General features: G+C 55.2%; 6 protein-coding genes across 6 annotated transcripts; 4 read left to right on the top strand and 2 right to left on the bottom strand.

The window, feature by feature from the left end:
• Nucleotides 1-2,182: 2,182 nt before the first annotated feature.
• Nucleotides 2,183-3,844, top strand: HMPREF1541_08389 (uncharacterized protein; the record flags this gene model as incomplete). The annotated part of the gene is made up of 1 exon (XM_008722708.1): nt 2,183-3,844. The coding sequence occupies one exon, from the start codon at nt 2,183-2,185 to the stop codon at nt 3,842-3,844; it is 1,662 nt and encodes a 553-aa protein (XP_008720930.1).
• Nucleotides 3,845-4,545: 701 nt separating this feature from the next.
• Nucleotides 4,546-5,305, top strand: HMPREF1541_08388 (uncharacterized protein; the record flags this gene model as incomplete). The annotated part of the gene is made up of 2 exons (XM_008722707.1): nt 4,546-4,741; nt 4,803-5,305. The coding sequence occupies 2 exons, from the start codon at nt 4,546-4,548 to the stop codon at nt 5,303-5,305; spliced, it is 699 nt and encodes a 232-aa protein (XP_008720929.1).
• A 1,098-nt stretch (nt 5,306-6,403) lies between these two features.
• On the bottom strand, nt 6,404-8,778 carry HMPREF1541_08387 (uncharacterized protein; the record flags this gene model as incomplete). The annotated part of the gene is made up of 2 exons (XM_008722706.1): nt 6,404-8,605; nt 8,662-8,778. 2 exons carry the CDS (start codon nt 8,776-8,778, stop codon nt 6,404-6,406), a joined length of 2,319 nt encoding a protein of 772 aa, XP_008720928.1.
• Nucleotides 8,779-9,760: 982 nt separating this feature from the next.
• Nucleotides 9,761-14,392, bottom strand: HMPREF1541_08386 (uncharacterized protein; the record flags this gene model as incomplete). Its single annotated transcript, XM_008722705.1, has 1 exon — nt 9,761-14,392. One exon carries the CDS (start codon nt 14,390-14,392, stop codon nt 9,761-9,763), a length of 4,632 nt encoding a protein of 1,543 aa, XP_008720927.1.
• A 754-nt stretch (nt 14,393-15,146) lies between these two features.
• On the top strand, nt 15,147-16,430 carry HMPREF1541_08385 (uncharacterized protein; the record flags this gene model as incomplete). Its single annotated transcript, XM_008722704.1, has 1 exon — nt 15,147-16,430. One exon carries the CDS (start codon nt 15,147-15,149, stop codon nt 16,428-16,430), a length of 1,284 nt encoding a protein of 427 aa, XP_008720926.1.
• Nucleotides 16,431-18,516: 2,086 nt separating this feature from the next.
• On the top strand, nt 18,517-19,535 carry HMPREF1541_08384 (uncharacterized protein; the record flags this gene model as incomplete). The annotated part of the gene is made up of 2 exons (XM_008722703.1): nt 18,517-18,876; nt 19,089-19,535. The coding sequence occupies 2 exons, from the start codon at nt 18,517-18,519 to the stop codon at nt 19,533-19,535; spliced, it is 807 nt and encodes a 268-aa protein (XP_008720925.1).
• Nucleotides 19,536-19,598: the final 63 nt, after the last annotated feature.

Below are 19,598 nucleotides of genomic sequence, written 5' to 3'. Positions count from 1 at the left end.
AGTCGATGACAGCATACAGTGTTTTCACCTTGAATCACCATTTGCTCGCAATCAAACAGCGACCATCACATTATCATGCTACAGACTCCCCCATGTTGCGCGCGCGCGGCGTTTGAGCAGTAGGGGAAACCGGCCAGACAAACCAGCCAAAGTGACGGCTCTACTCTGCTCCGGCTCAGGCTCAGGCTCACATGACCGCGCCCAACCCAGATGATTCGCCCCCCCCCTCCCTGGGTCTGCTGAGATGCATCGAATCAAAAAGTCATGCACAGTCAGTCGTACGCGTGCCGCCCCGCGTCTCTCATCGACAAACGACGTCTGTGTGGGCGGGGCGCGTGGTTGCGTTGCCATGTAGAAGTTTTGGTGCATGGTGCATGGTGCATGGTGCATGTCAGGTTCTGGCGCCTGGTCGTCGTTGTCGGCCCGGCCCTTCTCAATTGAGATGCATGTAGTATTGGAAGATCGTCTGACGCTCCCTGTGAAGAGCGGAATGGCAGGCGATGGTACATGTGCCCAGGGGTACCTTTGGCGGGGTGTGCTGCTTGCTGCACCTGCACCTTGCTCGACAACGACAAAGGCAGGCTGACGATGCGCCCACGTTGTGATCATGCATGTTTGATCAAGCAGGGTCATTGTGTACCTGCATATGATCTACTTGGTGTTTGGCGGCACAAGGGGAGTGGAGGGGAGGGGAGAGGAAGCCGGTTGCTGTTTGTTTGGGAGAGGTAAAGCATCCATCGTTGGTTATGGCTGGTGTCTCTGACTTTCTTTCCTCTGTTGTCCCCCGTTCGCATGCTACGGCGGTATTTTAGGGATTCACATACAGACTCTCAAACGGAAGCCTTCTTCGGAGGAGTCTCAAACGCAGCTGTACACTCGAGGCGTAATCTAAAGATCCTTCCGTGACGGCACTGTTGAATATGCGATCGCTCCATCGCTTTTGGGGCAACAACGACTGGACCAGTCCTAGCAGCAGTGACGACTCACCCCCCAGAGAGACAGTCACGGCACCCTTGCATGGTCTCAGCGGCACTAGCGTCGATATACGGCTCCGACCCTTCTCCACGAGCACTAGCACCCGAGCCAGCGGCAGGCGCAGCATGTCCCTCTTCCCACTCTATCAAATCCAATACAACCCGAATGGCTTCACCCATCTCAACCCAAACTGGACATACGCCATGCGGCGCGGCCCCAGCAGAAACCGCCGCAACTACTTCATCCGCTCTTCACCTGGTCGAATTCATGCCCGGAATCCTCCAATATGGTCCATCGAAGACGATGGAGGTCCACACATCTTCCCCATTCGAGGACGATGCGACAGCTGCTGCCAGACCTGTGGCGGGCATGGTACTCCTCCGGATGTCAACCACCCGACATCACCACCATGCATGCCACGACTGAGACGCAGACAATCACACATGCCCGCTCAGTACTGCCCTGACGATGAAGCAGCACTGCTCTACGGGCAATTCGATCCTCGACTTGATCAGCAGCATCAGGGACCGGTCGTGAGCGCAACGGGTGAAACTTCTCCATTACAGGGTCGTGGCAGGCATGTCCATTGGCCAGACAACCGGAGCGATGGAAGTCTGAGTCCCTGTCCGGGCCTGAGCTACTCGTCATCCTCATCCTCGTTGTCATCAGCCAGCAGTGGTAGCAGTGGCTGTGGTGGCTGCAACTGTGGTGGCAGACGAACATTCAGTGTGCCACGAATCCCCGGAAGCAGCCCGAACAGGGGCCCAGGGATCCCATACCAGAGATCTAGAGAGAGGAGTGGAAACTGTGTATGTAACGAACGGTGTGGCACGGGTTGTGTCCGAGATGGAGGATTGTCGACAAACGGCGAGCCGATGGTGTACGGCGAAGGGGCGAGGTGGAGGGATGCGCCATGTTGGGATGATCGACTGGGTTCTGGGGTTCTCAGGGAGCCGCGATGACAACACACAACGTGGTTCATTCTTGCCATCTCTGGCTGCAGAGGTGTGCAGGAAGTGCTCCTGCACGGTGAGTAAAAGTGCCCTCGGCAGGTGCAACAGAGCAGAGGCATTACCCCTATAACCTGATGCAGATTTTGTCGACATGTCTGCTCTTTACCTCTTCTCACTTCCTGCCTCTGCAACTTTTTGGACTTATCTCCTCTGTCCGCTCACTACACGTCTCGCCACGGACGAATATGTCCAACATGTTTTGTAGCCTCATCGTATGCGCTCTCCTTTTCACTGCGCGAACATACTCGCTTCCATCACTTCTCAGGCTGACGCCGTACGCACCGACTCCTGCCACATGTCCTGCATCAGGTCTATCCAGAGAAGCTAATGGCTTATCGGCTCCAGAGGAGGAGTATCGACGCTCGAGATCGATCGTTGCCAACAAGGCGTTGATGGATTACTTCCACCTGTTAAGCGACCACCTTGAGGAGCCCTTCGACCTGGCCAACATCGAATTTCCTGCTCTAGGTCTGGCCTCAAGCGGAGGAGGTATCGGCTCGATGCTGAATGGTGCTGGTGCCATCCAAGCCATGGATGCCCGCGACAAGACTGTCAGCGACAAGGGCAGCAACATCAGTGGTCTCTACCAGGCAGTCACTTACCACAGTGGAACCTCGACTGGTGCGTGGCTTGTGGCTGCGTTGGCCGGCAACGAGGATTCCACCATTGGTTCACTGCTGTCGGACTTGTGGATGGCCGGGTTTGATGACCCTTCATTCATTCCCACAATGCAGCATAGGCTACCAGCCATGTACGCGGCTTTCAACTTGGATCTGGTTGCCAAATCAACTGCTGGCTATACACCTACCCTGGTCGACACGCTGGGTAGGGTCATCGCATCCCATGTGCTGAAAGGTGATGAATCACATCAGACGCTCTCTGGTATCGCCAACTCAAGTGCATTCCTGGATCACCGCGGCCCATTTCCCGTCATCACCGCTCTCAATGTTGATCCAAGGAAGAACATCAGTGGATGCATACATGCCGACCTGCGTTCACCTCAATATGAATTTCATCCTTTCGAATTCGGCTCGTGGGACTCTGGCATCAGAAGCTTCAGTAAAACAGCCTTCATGGGATCTGAAACAATGGCTGGATTTGCACTCTCTCCCAACACTTGTATTCAGGGGTTTGACAGCCTGGGTTTCCTCGTCGCTGCGTCCACTGGTCGATTCAACGATTACTGTTCTGCCATACCAGCCTCGAACAGATTCATGGGCCAGCTTGGAAATCTGTACAACGACATCATCGGGATGACGGGGATGGTACATGGCCTGTCTCCCAGAGATGAGTATGCAATCATCCCCGGGCCGTTTGCATCGACTACGAACATGGGCAGCTTGTCTTTGGTAGATGGTAGCCAAGGTGGCGAATCTTTGCCCTTGTGGCCGCTGCTTGTTGATGCACGCAATATTTCGGTGATCATTGCTCTAGACTTCTCAACAAGTGCACAAGACTTCTTACCGGATGGTTCCTCCCTCTATAATACCTACCTTCGAGCGCAACAGCTGGGGGTTTGGCGGATGCCTACCACCCCAAAGCCCAGCAGTCTCGCAGACGAAGGATCGATCAAATCACCCAAGTTTTTCGGCTGTGACGACCCGGACAAGGCGTTGATCATCTACATACCGAATTCAGCACACATCCTCGGGACCAATGCTCCGGATTGGCAGCTGCAGTTCGACAGTACCATGATCAACCAACTGATCGAGAACGGCAATCTTGTGGCTACGATGAAGGGCCTGGATCAGTGGCCGGTGTGTATTGCATGTGCCATCTATTCGAAGAGCAGCAACTCGAATCGGATGCCGTCAATGTGTGTCGAGTGCTTCGGGCGTTTCTGCTGGCGGGGCTGAGGACCACAGAGGAGCGGTTGTCTTGGGACTGCATTATGGTTGTGCGTTGTATGATACATCTGTATGCTAGTTGTAGATTAGACAGATTGACATGGAGTTCAATGTCGTCTGGAGTAGAAATATACGGAGTACTGGTGTGCTTGCTCCAGTCTCGCTCTCGGCGTCTTGTTTGAAGCGAGCGGAAAAGACCTCATCCGGTCTACCCCCACCTCCAACGAGGGGCAACGTCGGGGAAGCCCTAGGGTGCTGAGTTGCTATGGTCACTGGTTCCCTGCAGGCCCTCCTGGCTCCCCCATCATGAGCACGCGCGCGGAAGCTTCTTCCCCATGGGAGGGGCGTTCTAGGACTCTCAATGGCGGTTGTAGACCCGAGCTTACACTGCCAATGTGAGCATTGTGGGGAAGACAGTCGGTTCTGCAGTGCCAGACTCTGCTCAGATCCCGAGACACGCTGCCGTACGGTTCTGCCGCGCACGTCACGGCTTGGGGTTTTCGGAGACGTGTAACGGCAGTCGTTTGTTGGGTGTTCTGCTTGTCTGGTCTCTGCTGATGTAGGGAATATAAGTAGAAGGTGCTCTTTTCCCTTGCTCGGCTGTTGTTGAACCTCTACTTTCCCTGTACTGGCCTCTGCATCGCCTGCGACTCAAGACCCTACTACCATCCAAGACTTTACTCTACGAACCAAACTCACAATCTTCCAAAATGTCTAAGCTCTACAACGTCCCACCCGAGGAGTCGGAGCCCGTCGTCACCTCGCACATCAACGGCTCTACCGAAGAGATCCTCGCACGATACTGCATCACCGAGCTCTGCAAAGGCTGGCCCGTCTACCGCGATGCCTCGGAGTGGCAGAACTACCGCTCTTTGTTCACCAAGGAGGGCGCTTATGTCTGGACCAGTACGTTTTATTTGCCTCTACTGCCCATTTGACGCCCACACATACTGACAGTCTACTCCAGCCTGGTCCGGCGGTCTCTCCATCCAAGACTTCATCGACGTCTCGATCAAAGGGCGCGCCAACGGCGACTTCATCATGCACCGGGAGAACGGCACGCTCGCCAACGTCAACCTGGCCAAGCAGCGCGGCATCGGCAAGATGAAGGCCACCATCACGCAGCGCGTGCTCCTCAAGGGCATCCCCGTCGACGTCGAGTGCGACTGCCGCTTCATCTTCTTCTGCAAGATCGAGGACGGCGAGTGGAAGGCCCAGTTCGTCAAGCTCTTCTACGAGAAGGACAAGGTCGTCCCCGTCGACGGCAAGACCGTGCCGGATTTCCCCAAGGAGGAGCTCCAGAAGTATACCGAGGGCTATCAGTATTTGGGCGCGGCGCAGGCGACGCTGGGACACAAGATTCTGCAAGGCCTACCGAATGCGAACAACAAGGGCTGGTATGATATGTATGCCGCCATGGCGGATTGGTTGCAGGGCAAGGAGGTTGATCTGTTCTGGGAGCACAAGTAAAAAAGTTCCGCGATAGAGGGGGGGAAAGCGTTGGCTTGAAAAACAGCATTCTATATCGGCGTCCCCGGCCGACGGTTCTATGACTTTGTCGGATATACTACTTATACAGAACATTTCTTCCAAATCACCTAGTAATTGATCTTTGGCACTCTCGATCTCTCCGGGGGTCACTGTCATGGGAGCAGCCCCTCACAATCGGTGGATGGCTGCCCCGCAGCTCAAGAAACTTCATTCACTGCCTGCAAAGGGGGGGCAAGCCACAGCTACAGCCACAGCCACAGCACCGGCAAGCAGCAGCTTAGGGAGTAGACACCCTCTCGCTACTTTCACGATGGGCTTATAGAGTACGAGACAGCATGTGCTCACCGCGCAGTCCCAGCAAGTCATCTTCTCCCCTAGGGCAAGCAGCTGGCAGGTAGGTACCAAGGTAACCAGGGTAGGTCAGTAGGCCAGTAGGTCAGCAGGCATCGGCACGAGCACCAAACTGGGAGGTGGCAGCGGGTGCAGCTGCCGAACAACCACATCCCCAAATCCCAAGCACAACCCTCCAAGCAGAAAGAGGCCACCATGCGGCGCATGGCCTTGTCTGAACCCCACCACCACATAAAACTACCTGTCCACACGCTTACCCACAACACAGCTCAATCAGATGATGTGGGAATATACGAATGCGATGTGATCGAAGCGTCGCAGATCGTAGCTACAGCTCAAAGCGCGTATTCCTATTCGAGAAGCAAATAGTTTCCTTCTGGCTATAGCCCCCCTGTTCTGTTCTATACGCCTGGCCAGGGTACATTATCCAGGTCTCTTCCGCCAGGGATTGCGCCTTTGCTTTGCCCGTTGCTTTTCTTTGCATGGATGGATCAAATTCGCTTGTTGTTGCTGCTGCCTGCTGCCTTTTGTCTATTTCATAACATCGTCAAGTCACATGAGACGGACCACCCTCTCTTCCATCCCTCGAAAACCGATTGTCGCCCAAATCAAGCCGTCCAGGTCGCGACCCGCCTAGAAACAATCCCTGACACCATCTACCCCCCCGGTCCTTGCAAAATCAAAGTCATCGTCGCCAGCGACGACAACCACCACATCCGATGATCATCACCGTAAGCGCCTCTTCTGCTGATGCCTCCCCATATGCTTATGCTTCGCCTCTCCTCCTCCTCCTTCTTCCTCCTCCTCTACCACCACCACCACTGCTGCCCGTGCTTGAGCCGGCAGGCGTTTCTCCACCATGACTTCCGCTTCCTCTTCCTCTTCCTGCTGCTTCTGTGACTGCTGTGACTGTGACTCCTCATCCACGGTCGCGGCTCGCCTCGGTCTCCTTCCTCCAGATCCAGCGCCTGTGCCCGGAGCGGTCGCTGGCGGCGCAGAAGGCTGTGCGGCTTGCTTTTCCAGGAGTGTCTTCGTCACCGTGACTGTTGGCGTCGGCTGGGGTTGCTGAGGTTGCTGCGCCTGCTGCTGCTTCTGTTGCGGTTGGGCGGCCGCGGCGGGCTTGTTCTGGTCCTGGTTCTGAGTCTGTTGCTGCGGGGCCTGACGGTGGGGTTGGGCCTGGATTTGCTGAGCAGCCTTGACGTTCGCATTAGCGTTCGGTGGCGTTGTTGCTTTAGCTGCCGCCGCCGCCGCCGGTTTGCTGGTCGTGCTGATGCCGCGCTTCAACGTACTAGTCACTACTCCAGAAGTGATGGTTGTGGTCACTGTGACTGTGGGGCGAGCGTTGCCGTTGTTGGCATTGTTGACATTGACTGCAGCGTTGGGCTTGACTGCCGGCGCTGTCTGCTTGGGAGGTTGCTTTTGCGGACGTTGGCCCTGAACTTGACCCTGGTTCTGCGGACGGCGGCCTTGACCTTGAGCCTGGTTTTGTGGACGTTGGCCACGACTTTGACCCTGGTAGATGTTACCGTTGGCGCCGACGTAGGGTGCGTAGCCGCGGGCTGCTTCACGCTCGGCAAGTTCTGCGGGCGCCGCTTCCTCCACCACATTGTTGAGCGGCGATGATGGGGCGTCCCGAGACACGGCGCGCTCGAAGACTTCCTCCTCTGGAGCTTCGACTGTTGAGCGAGGAGTCACGGGTCGGGGAAAGTAGTAGTTGCCTTGGCCGCCCCATTTCTGGTTCTGATTGGGGGCGGCTGCGTAGTTGTTACCATTGGGGCGGCTTTGTGGCCGGCTCTGGCCCTGGTATTGACTGAATTTGACGTTCGCGTTACCAGGGTTTGGAGACTGCGGCGGTCCCCATTGCTGATCAGAGCCCGGCCGTCCAGACCCCTGGGGCCAAGATTGCTGGCCCCAACCACCTTGACCCTGCTGCCCTCCAGCTTGCCCTTGGCCGGGTCCAACGGGGGGGGCTCCGCCCTGCCCTTGACCGTGACCCTGCGGCACATTTGTAGGTTGCGGCTGCCACCCTGGATAGCCGCTAGCGCTTGGTCCTGCGCCACCCTGCTGGCTGTACACACGCAGCGAGTTGATGGACCAGTAACTGTTCTTGAATGCCGCCGGGTTACTTTGCACATATGCCTGGCAGCTGTTGCCGAGGGCGCTGCAGGTGCTATCGGTGTTCCACACATTCCCTGCCCAGTCGCCGCAGAAAGTAATATCAAAGACGATGTTCTGGTCCTTGATATAGTTTCCAATCTGGCACGGCGCGCCAAAGACGGCCAAGGGCGTGCCCCAATTCGCCGGTATGGGATTGCCACTGGCGATGTCGGCTGGAATGTTTCCCCGCGTGAAAGCCCAGATCTTGATGGTGGAGCTCGTCCATTCGGTGGCATAGATGCCGCCGCCAGCGGCGTTGAATCCGGAGCCATAGGTGGATGTGTCGGACGACTTGATGCTGCAGCCGGCGTTGGCGGCTTGCCCTTGGGCAGCGACGTCGCAATTTGGGGTAACGATGGTGCCGCTCATGGCATTTTGTGCTCCGACATTGCCCCAGCCGCTACCGTTGCCGCCTCCCGCTGAGATGGAGCATCCGGAAGACGTGTGCAGCGCCATGGCGTTGGAAGACTGCGAGTTGACGCCCTCGATAATGTCGATCTCGCCGGAGTTGGGCCAGTTCGGCCCTACGGTCCAAAAAGCTGGCCACTCGCCGCAGGCGCCGCCAGGCATGTGTTCCAGGTCGAGTATGATGAGACCTGTGTTGTAGGCCTTACGAGAAGTGATGCGCACCGAGTTGCGGCCGCGACCTGATGCGAAGTTGGTGCTATCGGCAGCCATGTAAACGGTCCCATTGTTGGTGTTGATCAAACCGTTGGCTGTTGCAGTGGCTTGATCGACGTAGTTCACGTAGCCGTGTGTTGGATCGTCGGCCTATAGAGCCATTAGCAGGGCATGGGAGAAGGAAGGGGATCGAATAGACAACGCACCGTGAAGAAATCGAATTGCGAAAAGAAGTTCGTTGGGCTGTAGTCATCTTGGAGTATGTATCCTGCTCGGCTCAAGGATACCAGGCCTAAGCATAACACTGATGTTAACGGCAGCATTGTGCGACAGGCGTGTGTGAAGAAGTGAAAGGCAAACGAATGACTATATCGAGGAACGAGCGTCTGACTGCCAAAGGAATGGACGGCTGATCAGCAGACTGCGTTGATCACGCCAAAGCACTGAAAAACAAGGGACCTTTTTTTGTCTCGTGCTTTGTCGCTGGGACGAGCATTTTGTACTCTATTGTACTTGCGCCACCAGGCAGTGAGAAAGGGGGTGGATTGTTCCAAGCAGGGTGGAACCAATGATGCGGCGCGATTCAAGGGAGCTGGACTCTAGACCTGCTGCCATATGTAAGGGCGTCGGATGAAACGAGTCATCGGACACTGGGCAGATGAGCCTTGAATCTCGGCGATAGCGAGTATGGCTCGAGGGATGGAGTCTTAGTTGACAGGATGACGACCACGTTACCAGCTCGAGATGCCGTTGTACGTACCGCATTTCAACGCATGGCTTGATAAATGCCTGACACGACGGTTCCGAGACTTCATGACACCCACAAGAGAAGAGGCTCTGCTTTGGCTTTACTGTTGAAGAGCCTGGGAAAGGGCCGGGCATAGTTGACGGTGGCATAGCCTTCTGGGCGGATGAGGATGGGGCGAGGTCAAAGGGCCCACGCCACATTCCATTCGACTGAAACGCGTCTCGCGCCCCTAGCAGCAATGCACGGCCGCGTCGTACCAAGCATGACTGTCAGAGTACAATCGCATTGAGATGAAAGGGCAATGCTGCTGCCCAATTAAATTGATGAGCCGGGATACGAGGTTGAAAGAAAGCCTTGGGTGCCATGTTCGCCGTTGTGAAAGCAAAGAAAGGGGCTTCGGCGCTAGTCCGCTTTGGGTGCCACCATGAGGCCCGAGAGACCAGGAGAGCACGTGTATCTGTCACTGTGACCCAGCGGCTCGTATGACCCGGCTGTCAGTCTATTGATTAGATTCGCTAGGGACGCTTTCACTACTGCACAGTACTATGACCATACGCCTATGCCCGTTTCGCTGTGCATGCCGGGCACGCTAGCTGTACATCTCCGCCCACTCCGAGCTGTCCAGCGTCCTGTGCGTTTTCGTTCGAGGTCAAACACCCGTGATGATACAAATGCCGGCATGAGAAAGCTACAATAGGTCCCAATGCTTTCTGGGCAGACTGTCCTGTTGTGTCCTCGTCATCTTCGTCGGTCGTAGCTTCGGCCGCTGCTTTGCCCTTGGCTCGAGCATCGTCTGGTTGACTGTAGTGGCACGCTTTCTGCAAGGTCCTCTGCTCCTCTTTCTTCTGCCATGCATCCCAGACAGCACTGCCGAGGCCAGGGCCCCACACTCGACGCCGGCAGACCTCGCACACCTGCCCGCGAGGTCGCCACCCCTTCTGTCGCAGCTGGTGGACGTCGTGCAAATTGACAAAGACGTCCTTGTCGAGCATTGCATTCGACAACGACAGTAGCGACCGCTCGTGGGCATAAGCGGCGAATATCGAGCTGATGACATGACGCAGCTCCGACAGCGACGGAGTGGTCTTTGCTGCATTCGTAAGGAAAGTGCGTAAAATGCGGAGGAAGGAGAGGTCGTTGGCCCCTCCTGCACTGTCTCGGCCTGCCGTTGTTGCAGTAAGCAAGGCTGTAAAGACCTGTTGGATTATCTGGCGCAGGGTCATCGTCACGTCGTCACCGTCCCGACTCTTCTGTTTTCCAGGATCGATGGACACCTCACGTGCGATACCGACCACGACCTCGATGAGTTCCACCCACAGGGCCTCATCGAATGCCAGAGGTTGCTGTATGATGCTTGATCGACGCGGAGAATTGGTCACTACTCGTGATTTCTGATAGATGCGGCTCTGCCACTGGCACAGCCAAGTACCAACTTTGCCATATTTCTCAATCAACGTCATCACTTCATCAATCGTGTGGTCCTGATCCATATCAGACACTTCCCGGTTGCCCAAGAGCCCAAGCAAAGCGCTTCCGAGAGACGCAAGATGTGCTGTTAGTCGTTTCATCGAGCCCTGGACCCGTCCGGAGCGAGCCTCGAGCACGACGGCGGCATCGACAACCCTAGTCTGCTCCATTGCAGGGATAACTTCCTCGAGGCGCAAATCGCCTTCTCGGAGTGTCTCCACAAAATCCGAAACATCCTCGGGCTGATACTGACACATCAGACGGATGTAGGCCTCGAGAAGAGAGGCTTCGCGTTTTGGGCGCAGGTCACCCGCAACATCCACGGACTCGAACAGGGTATTCAAGTATTGAAATTGACCAAAGTCATCGTCTTCCATGATCCGAAGGAAATGCTCATGAAGCTGTGGTGCGACTTGGTCCATGGTGCTTGCCGTCCGATGCACATCCAACCTGGCGATTTCGAAGGCATGTTCCCGGACAAAACTACGGATACTGTTCTGCTGCCGCTCTGGAACTGATGAGCCGGGGGCCAAAAATTCAGTCAACACAGCGAAGATCCCATCTTGGTCATCTTCGTCAAGCAGATACATGCGCACAGCATCCGCGTACTGCTGCTCCTGTCGATACACAGATTTCAGGACTCGATGAAAACCAGCCTCATGTAACGATGGCACCAAAGACTGAGCGTTGGAAGGATGGTAGACAGATAAGAGGTATTCCACGCTAAGCTGGCAATCTTCTCTCATCTCAGGCTCCGGGTAGCGGCAAAGTCGAGTGAAGATGTCCTGAAGCGCCGTCCCTGATAGCAGCATGTACTGAGGATACTTGGGGAGGTTCCGTGCAACAAACATATCCAGATAGATAGTATCCTCAGCATCGAAACCCGACGACATAACTTCTAGCATAACCAAGACAATGAATTGGCGGTTGTACGTTGTCTTTTGAAGGGTGACTGTATGTGCTGCATCGCCGTTGGCAGCCTCTTCCTCTCCTGAGTTGAGGAAGCTGTCCTCAAACGCCTCGTTGAGGGCGCTCATGAAGCTCGGCGTGTCGAATTTGAGAATTTGAGTCAATGTAGAGTAAGGCATCGTGCCGTTGGAAGCAGATCGATCTCGCCGGGCATTGGGGCTTGAGCGTCGAGGGACAGCCGTGAAGAAGAAATCGTATATCTGCGCTTTCGCTGACGTGGACAGCGCATCAGTCATTGGTGTCGCTGTCGGGTACGTCCTACCGGTGAGGATGAAGGAGATGTACGGGAAAATCTTTTGGGCGTTGTCTCTGCGCGTTACATCGTAATCTGCATGTCCGTTTACAGCGTTCTTCGCGGGCGCCATTTGGAGCAGCTCATTAAGAGGCGTTGTGAAATCTGCCAAAGCATTATTCCAGACATAGATGTAAGCGTCGTAGAGATTGTACTTCTTGCAGAGATTGGTGACTTGATCGATGTCCATGGAACTGGTGTCGAGGAAACATATGATTTCCTCGAGCTTTGATGGCGCGTGAGTTGTAGAGAAGTAGTCGATCAGAACTTTGAGAGGCGGAGGCGGTATCTCGGTCACTGCGCCACTCAGAATGTGTGGCTCGAGAACGTCCATGAAAAGCGGTGCCTGGCCATGGTCGTCATACCAAGGGAAGACGGTGTCGAATAGGAAGTCCTGGTCGTCCGTGATCAGACATGCTGAAATGGCAGCTTCTGCAAGTTCTGCCATTTGAGATTCCTCGATGGGCTCATTGCCGGCTTGCTGGTTCTTCCCGAATGCATACTTCAGAGACGCTGTCATCATCTCGAACAGCCTCTCACCAACCGTTGTCTTCCGAGTCTCTTCATCCTCAGGAAGACCTATGGTTAGCTTTTCCCCCAGGCCAGAATAATATCTGGTCGCGAGGCGGATCGCACCGATAAAGTCACCCACGTTCATCAAAGCCAGGAGTCGATCTGCCCAATTGGTCAAGCTTCCCCACCATATTTCATTGTATCCGAGGAGGAAGAGCCTGCCTTTGTATGCTCGTACACTCATGTGGAACGCGTCGGCTACAACGCCATGCAGCGAAGTGTCGGCCTCATCATGACTCTCAATTACAGCCTGTAGCTGATGGGAATAAAGGTCGGCATGATACAGATTCTTGGGAAGTAAGTCGAATGAGTCCCCAACATTCATGGAGCTATCCTCAATGATCAGGAGCTGTTGTGTGATGGTGAGAGCAGCCAAGACGGATCGACTAAGCCACTGGAGGGCAACAATAGCTTCTTCGGCTTTGTAGCGACTTCGTGGTAGGAACTGGAGCTCAGGTGGCTTATCCTTCTCCGCAGCTTCATCAGGAGGCACTTCATGAACTTCCAGTATCGTGAGTACGTTTGACCACGCATAGGCGAGCTTGTTGTTAGACACAGATGACTCAGCGCCCTTGAGCTTAATTGCTGGGAACCAGGCGAGAGCGGCGGTCATTGCACTATGAGCAGCAACTTCCTTCGGTCTGGCGGCCTTGTGCTGCGTTTGAGCGACAGGAGTAGTGGAAACAATGACTAGAAGGTAGGGAGTCAACATTGCGACCAGGCCAAGACCATCAGTCTTCTGCTCCACGTTGCCCAACGGTAGAGGCGAGAAAGCAAGGACCGAGCTCTTCTTAAGTGGTTTTGCTGCGCGAGTTACGACTTCAGTGTAGCGGCCTAGTATCCTCGTTGTCTTCATTGTCCGTCCTACCGCACCCATTCCACGGGTAGCCAGGTGCGAGAATGCCATGCCCTTGTCGTCTGCAGAAACGAGAGCAGTGCGTCTGTAGCCGAGAAAACCTGCATGGATTACAGCACTGCCCTCAACATGCCCATCGCCTCTTCGCGCTTGCGGCTGTGATGCATCAATGGGAGGAATGTGCAGAAATGGTCGAGCCGGGCGAGCTATCTCCCACGTAAAGAGATGGCCCGTCGCATGCCCTGCGGCGACCGTTGTATGATCGGCAGAGATTGCTAACGATGTCACCGCACCACATTCGACAGCTTTTGTGCCGGCACCTATGACAGCTTTGTTGTTTTGTTGATGATCAAAGACCAAGATCATGCCGCGCGAAGTGCCAACGACCATGCTGTCTGTTACAGCCATGCATGTCGGAAAACCGAAATTTCTCTTTCCGACTTCCGAGAAGGCCTGGCCACTGAGCTTTCGAAGCTTGCTCCAACGGATAACATCCCACGGTGCCGCGTTCTCGTCGGGCTCTGAGGGAGGTGGTAGTGCAATGCTTCCTACCGACGAATGACGCGAATGTGCAGTCAAGAAAGCCGGCGATCCTGTCCTAGGCGTCAACAGGGAGCTACTGCTCAGCCGAGACTGGAAACGGCGATCGAAGGGACGATGAGGAGAGGAAGGACTGCCTCTGCGAGCGGGGCTCGTAAGTGAACGGGATGGAGACGATAGCACGGAACCCTGGACGGAGGGCGTATCATCTGGATTTGAGGCAGATTCGTCAAGACTTGGATTTGGCTCATCGTCGAGGTGTGTATTGTGCTCCTGCGCGATCTCAGCTTCAGTGTGCACCACCGAGCCAGGAACGCCGTTCACATCGTCGACGTCGAGGTCCGGGAGGATATCGGGATCATCCGCGTGGGTAATTGTCGCCTCGTCTGTTGGTTCTTGAAGCGTAGTTGGACGTCGCAGAATCGCTGCATCTTCCGCTTCACTATCATCGTCTGGCAGCACGTTTCCGCCATCATCTTGGTACGAGGTCATCGAGGGTCGGAAATCATGCTCATGTCTTCGTACCCAGCTGGCACAGGTTCAGTGACAGGGTTCTTAGGGACGACAGAGACTCGTTGAAGGCCCTGTGTTCTGTGCACACCAATGCGACGTTCGTGGTCAGGCAAGTGAAGCCAGATTGTCGAAGGGGTGGGTTCAATGGGACCGCTGAACGTAGTAGACGAATAGTATGGATAACGGATAGCTTAGGCTTTTCTTATGGGTCCAAAGACTTGAATTATCTCCGATGTAGCTTCAAGCAGTGTATATTACCAGAGCGGCGTCAAAGCCTCCGGGTCGCACGTGGGTGTAGATCTATTGTATGCGCCTAGTCGTGGCAGTGAATGGCATGCAGCACAGATGGAGACGCATTGCGTAGCTCAGTTAGGGTTAGGGCTAGGGCGTGTTGCCTCATGCGGACTAACTCGCCGAAACCTGAGCCGCGGCTCTCGATGAGAAGATCAACGGCTGGTGGCTGGGTTGCTACGATTCTTCCTCTTCATATGTCAAGTCTCATATTCTTCTGCGCCTCCTACTTCACCTGCGCCTCGCCGCCGACCTGTCTCTCACCTCTACGATCGTTGCGCTGCCTTCTAGCAATGAAAGGTCGACTATGAGCACAGTTTCCCCGCCGAAACCGTGGGAGCGCGCAGGAGCTGCGAGTACGACAAATCCATCCTCAACCGAGGCTCGCCATACTGACACACTGCCAGCTGCTACACCCACAAGTACTTCTTTACCGTCGACGATGACCGCTAACGCCCCGACTACTGCGGGCGACGCGGCCGCGCCATCACTGCCCGATCGACCGAACACTCTCAACTCCGTCATCAATCAGACGGCCTCCAACTATGCAAACCCGAACGCTGCAAATCCCTATGGCTCTACATACTCGTCGCCTTACTCAAGTCCTTACAATCGATTCGGAAGCTATGGCAGCGGCATGGGTGGCGGCATGTACGGTGGCTACGGCTCGACATACGGTGGCTATGGCGGTGGCTATGGCATGGGTGGTATGGGAGGCGGAATGTACGGTTCCGGCATGTATGGCGGCGGCTACGGCGGTATGCCTGGGATGCCAGGCGGCCCAAATGACCAGAGCCTTACCCAGAGTTGGAATCAAAACACCGCGGCAACCTTCCAGGTCATGGAGAGCGTCGTGCGAGCCTTTGGCGGGTTCGCGCAAATGCTAGAAAGCGCCTTCATGACGACCCATTCGTCGTTCTTTGCTATGGTGTCGATGGCCGAGCAGCTCGGCAACCTAAGACACACGCTCGGATCCGTCTTGGGGATCTACGCGCTATTGCGATGGATGCGCACGCTTTTGGCCAAAATCACTGGAAGGCCCCCACCAGCTGATGCGACGAGTCTCACTCCACAAGCGTTCTCTCATTTCATGTCAGGAGGCAAAGGCCCAATGACGCTCCCTGATGGATCCCCCGCCCCTCCCCGGCCCTCACGCAAGCCGTTCATCATGTTTGCAATTGCCGTTTTTGGCCTGCCATATCTAATGAGCAAGCTTATACGCTCCATGGCCGCCAGCCAAGAAGAGGCCGCTCGAAAGCAACAAGAGATGTCTGTCGGCTATACAAACCAAAACGGCGAGCAAGTGGCGCTCGATCCCAAAAAGCTCGACTTCTGTCGCGTCATGTACGATTACACGCCCTCAGACCAGTCCGTGGGGATGGATTTGCAGGTGAGGAAGGGCGATTTGGTAGCAGTACTGTCGAAGACGGATCCCATGGGCAACGCCTCTGAATGGTGGCGATGCCGCTCACGGGATGGCAAGGTAGGCTACGTGCCAAGCCCTTACCTGCAAACCATTCAACGACCAGTGCAGCGACAACAGCAAGCTCTTACTACTGGCAGCGAAACAGCCAGCGCTCCAGGGAGCAGGACGACAACACTAAAGGGCACCGATGTGCTCGGCGAACGAACGAAGAGCCTCACTAGCGTACACGCCCCCGAGATCAAGGGTAAGCCGCACGACATATCGGTTGAGAGCTTCCAGAAAAGCGCGTTCTACTCATAATTAACTTTTCGACACGGTTCAACAGAGGAACGTGGTTTAATTGAGATAAGCAATGAAGTCGGAAGTCAAGAGCTACTACCTGTTGCTCCCAGAGATAGGGTCAGTCGCAACGTTGTAGAGCCGACTTGAGCACCCAACCTAAGCTGCCCAAAGTTCAACTCAGCTACCTCTATCTTTCTGCGTATCAAGTTGCGCTTCCTGCTCGAGACTGCTACGGGTTTTCCGATGGTATATCCGACTGCCTATCATTACATGAGCCTTGGTTGTCGACAGAACGAGACACTTCCCACACCGCTACCTTGCAGCCATTTCCTGCCTCGCCACATCTCTCCACTATCTCGACGACCTTGCCCTGTCTCGCGTCCTCTCTCCATCATGCTACATCCAGGACTCTACCATACGAAAAACAATCAACACAATAAACAGCATTTGGACAGCCATCATCAGAACCTACTTATTTTCAACAACAGCCTGCAATCGAGATCTACCTCTAAAATTACGACGAACAACACGCAGTCAACCATATGGCGAGTTCATCGACTCCCGCGTCCAGACGCTCTGCAGGTCTAGGGTGTGCAATAGCGATGTTACGACCTCTCAGCCTTTACACCTTCTCATACCGTCTTATCCTCTTCGCACCCGAGTCTTGTGCCAATTAGGTCAATTAGACGGCCGGAACGCTGGAAGACGCTCCATGTGAACTTGTGGTCAATCGAAACGCGCGTTCCCGGGCAGTCGTCAGCATTGTGGTTGCAATATCGTCCGGAGTATTTTGGAAACACTTTTTCAACAGCTTGTACGTGTGCCGGGCGGCTCATACTCAGGATGGTAAAGCCACTGGTCACATCTCGAGAGCGGGATCAAGTTTGTGAGAGCAAACTCTTGGAGCTTTCTAGTTTCCCGTCTCAGATCGCGATATGGAGAGGAATGGTCGGGCGTTCAGGCAGAGAAAGGCGTGCTTAGGTGCACGGGTTAATGGAGCGGCACGGTGGCTACGGACTGCGTCCCAACAGGGTGATATCTCGAACATTGGAAGCTGTGCCACGAAGGTATAACAAGGCATTCAATTGCGGTTCTGAACTACCGACCCTTTGTGGTTCCCTCTGCAGCACCAGTGAAGTTGATAAGTGATGTGCCATGAATCGGCGCTGCACAGACTGTATTCAATGTAAGGCAATCTAATCATGTGGGAGCGTTGTAGAGCTGCATAATCCGCTAATCAGCCGTCTTCCTTGAAGTTGGCTCTGATAAATCCCTTCTCAGACCCTCAATCCTCCTTTCCATTGGCCTCGTGTTGATGTGGCTGGAGGAGTTTGACTTGGGCTTTGATGAACGAAACATCCTCGGCAGTCTGGTTTGCAGTTTCCTTGGTTGTCTGCGTGATTTTCTTGACGACTTCAATGTCCTTCTTCATTGCTGCAATGTTGTCGAGAGCTTGCATAAGCGCTTCGAGCTTCCGTGATGCGGGTCCGAGGAGGGCGCCAGTCAATTTCATCGACTACCAAAAATGATCTGTTGTATGTCCGGAGAGCCCGCTGGTGAATTTTGTCGATCTTTGACTGTGAGCTTCTATCTCGTCAACCCAGGAGCCTTCCCGTCAGTTTTGTCGACCCCTAGTGACTCCATACACCGAGTATCAGCACAGCATGCAATCTTCGTGCTTCTATCGCTTCAATCCTAAGCCACACTGTCGATAGCCCACAGTCGAGATGTTTGCTCGTTCTGCTACGTGGAGATAATGGATCGTGCTAGGAGGCTGCTTTCTGCTTCGCACACTTCTCTCCGATGCATGCCTACCGAGCGCCATGGCTTGCTAGTGTCCCGACAGTCTGGTACAGGAGGCCTAAGCTAAGATCATACTGCATCAGCAGGTCTCGCAAGACCGTAACGCTAAGAAACACTCTTCCGGAAGGTCCGTGGAGGACAGACAGGCGAGAAGCACCTGTACGGTGACTAGTAAGAGCCACGAGAAATAAATAGATACGTGACGTACTGCACTTCTCAAGATACTGACACAGAACTTGGATCTCCCCAAAATCTACACGCTGGTTTCACGCGTACCCAACACCCAAGTGCAACCGCAACCATGTCCTCCTCGCCACCAAAACCGGCCATCGTCCTCGTCCCCGGTGGTGGCCACCTCGCGCGCTCCTTCGCCCCGCTCACCACCTACCTGACCTCCCACTCCTACACCGCTACCCCCGTAGACCTGCCCTCCAACCTCATCACCATCGACCCCTCCACCTCCGCCGCCTTCCCCACCACGTACGAAGCGGACGTCGCAGCCGTCGCCTCCGCCATCACGACGCACGCCGATGCGGGCAAGGACGTTGTCGTGCTCTTCCACTCTTACGGCGGCGTGCCCGGCAACACGGCCTGCAAGGACTTGCTCAAGGCTTCCCGCCAAGCACAGGGGAAGCCTGGGGGGGTCGTGCATCAGATTTACGTAAGCCCACTCTTTTCCCCTTTTGAGAAGCGAGCGTGGCGGAGCATTGGTCCTGGTTGTGTGTGTCAGCATTTGGTCCAAGTCTCTTCTCCGGGGGGGGGGAGACATAGTGCTGGGATTGCCGGGCGGGCCCGGTCCTGGTTTCTTGCTCGCCGGCCTCCCCAGCCTGTCGTGGGCTGAAGATATAGAGGGCTTGCTGACCGTTCAGGCAGTTCTCCTCCATGGCCCTACCACTAGGTATGTCGCCGCGCAAGCTCGCAGGCGGCGAGCTTCCGCACATCCTGGAGCTCTCGGACGATGGCAAGACTGTCTTCGCGCCCGGAGGCCGAGAGCTATTCGCGCACGATATCTCGGACCCTAAAGAGGCAGACCTGCTGGTGGAGGCGCTGGTGCCCATGAGCATCCAGGCGTTTGACGGCGAAGTGGGGTACGAGGCGTGGCGGGAGGGAAATAGCACGTATGTGTTGACGTTGGATGATCGGTCGCTGCCGGTGGAGATGCAGAAGGGGATAGTGGAGGGGGTAAGGAAGACGTGCGCAGAGGATGGGAAGGGGAGGTTGATGGAGACGGTGGAGGTGGCCGGGGGACATGATGCTTGGTTTGGGAATCCGGAGGGTGTTGGTGATGTGATTAGAGGGATTGTTGAGAAGGCCTCGTGAATGGAAAGGGAAGATATAGAGATGGGACGGGGGCGCCAGAGACTGGGACCGCGGGTGACCATG

Source organism: Cyphellophora europaea (genome assembly GCF_000365145.1).
Source record: "Cyphellophora europaea CBS 101466 unplaced genomic scaffold supercont1.8, whole genome shotgun sequence".
NCBI lineage: Eukaryota > Fungi > Ascomycota > Eurotiomycetes > Chaetothyriales > Cyphellophoraceae > Cyphellophora > Cyphellophora europaea.
This window is presented reverse-complemented; position numbering and strand designations above follow the sequence as displayed.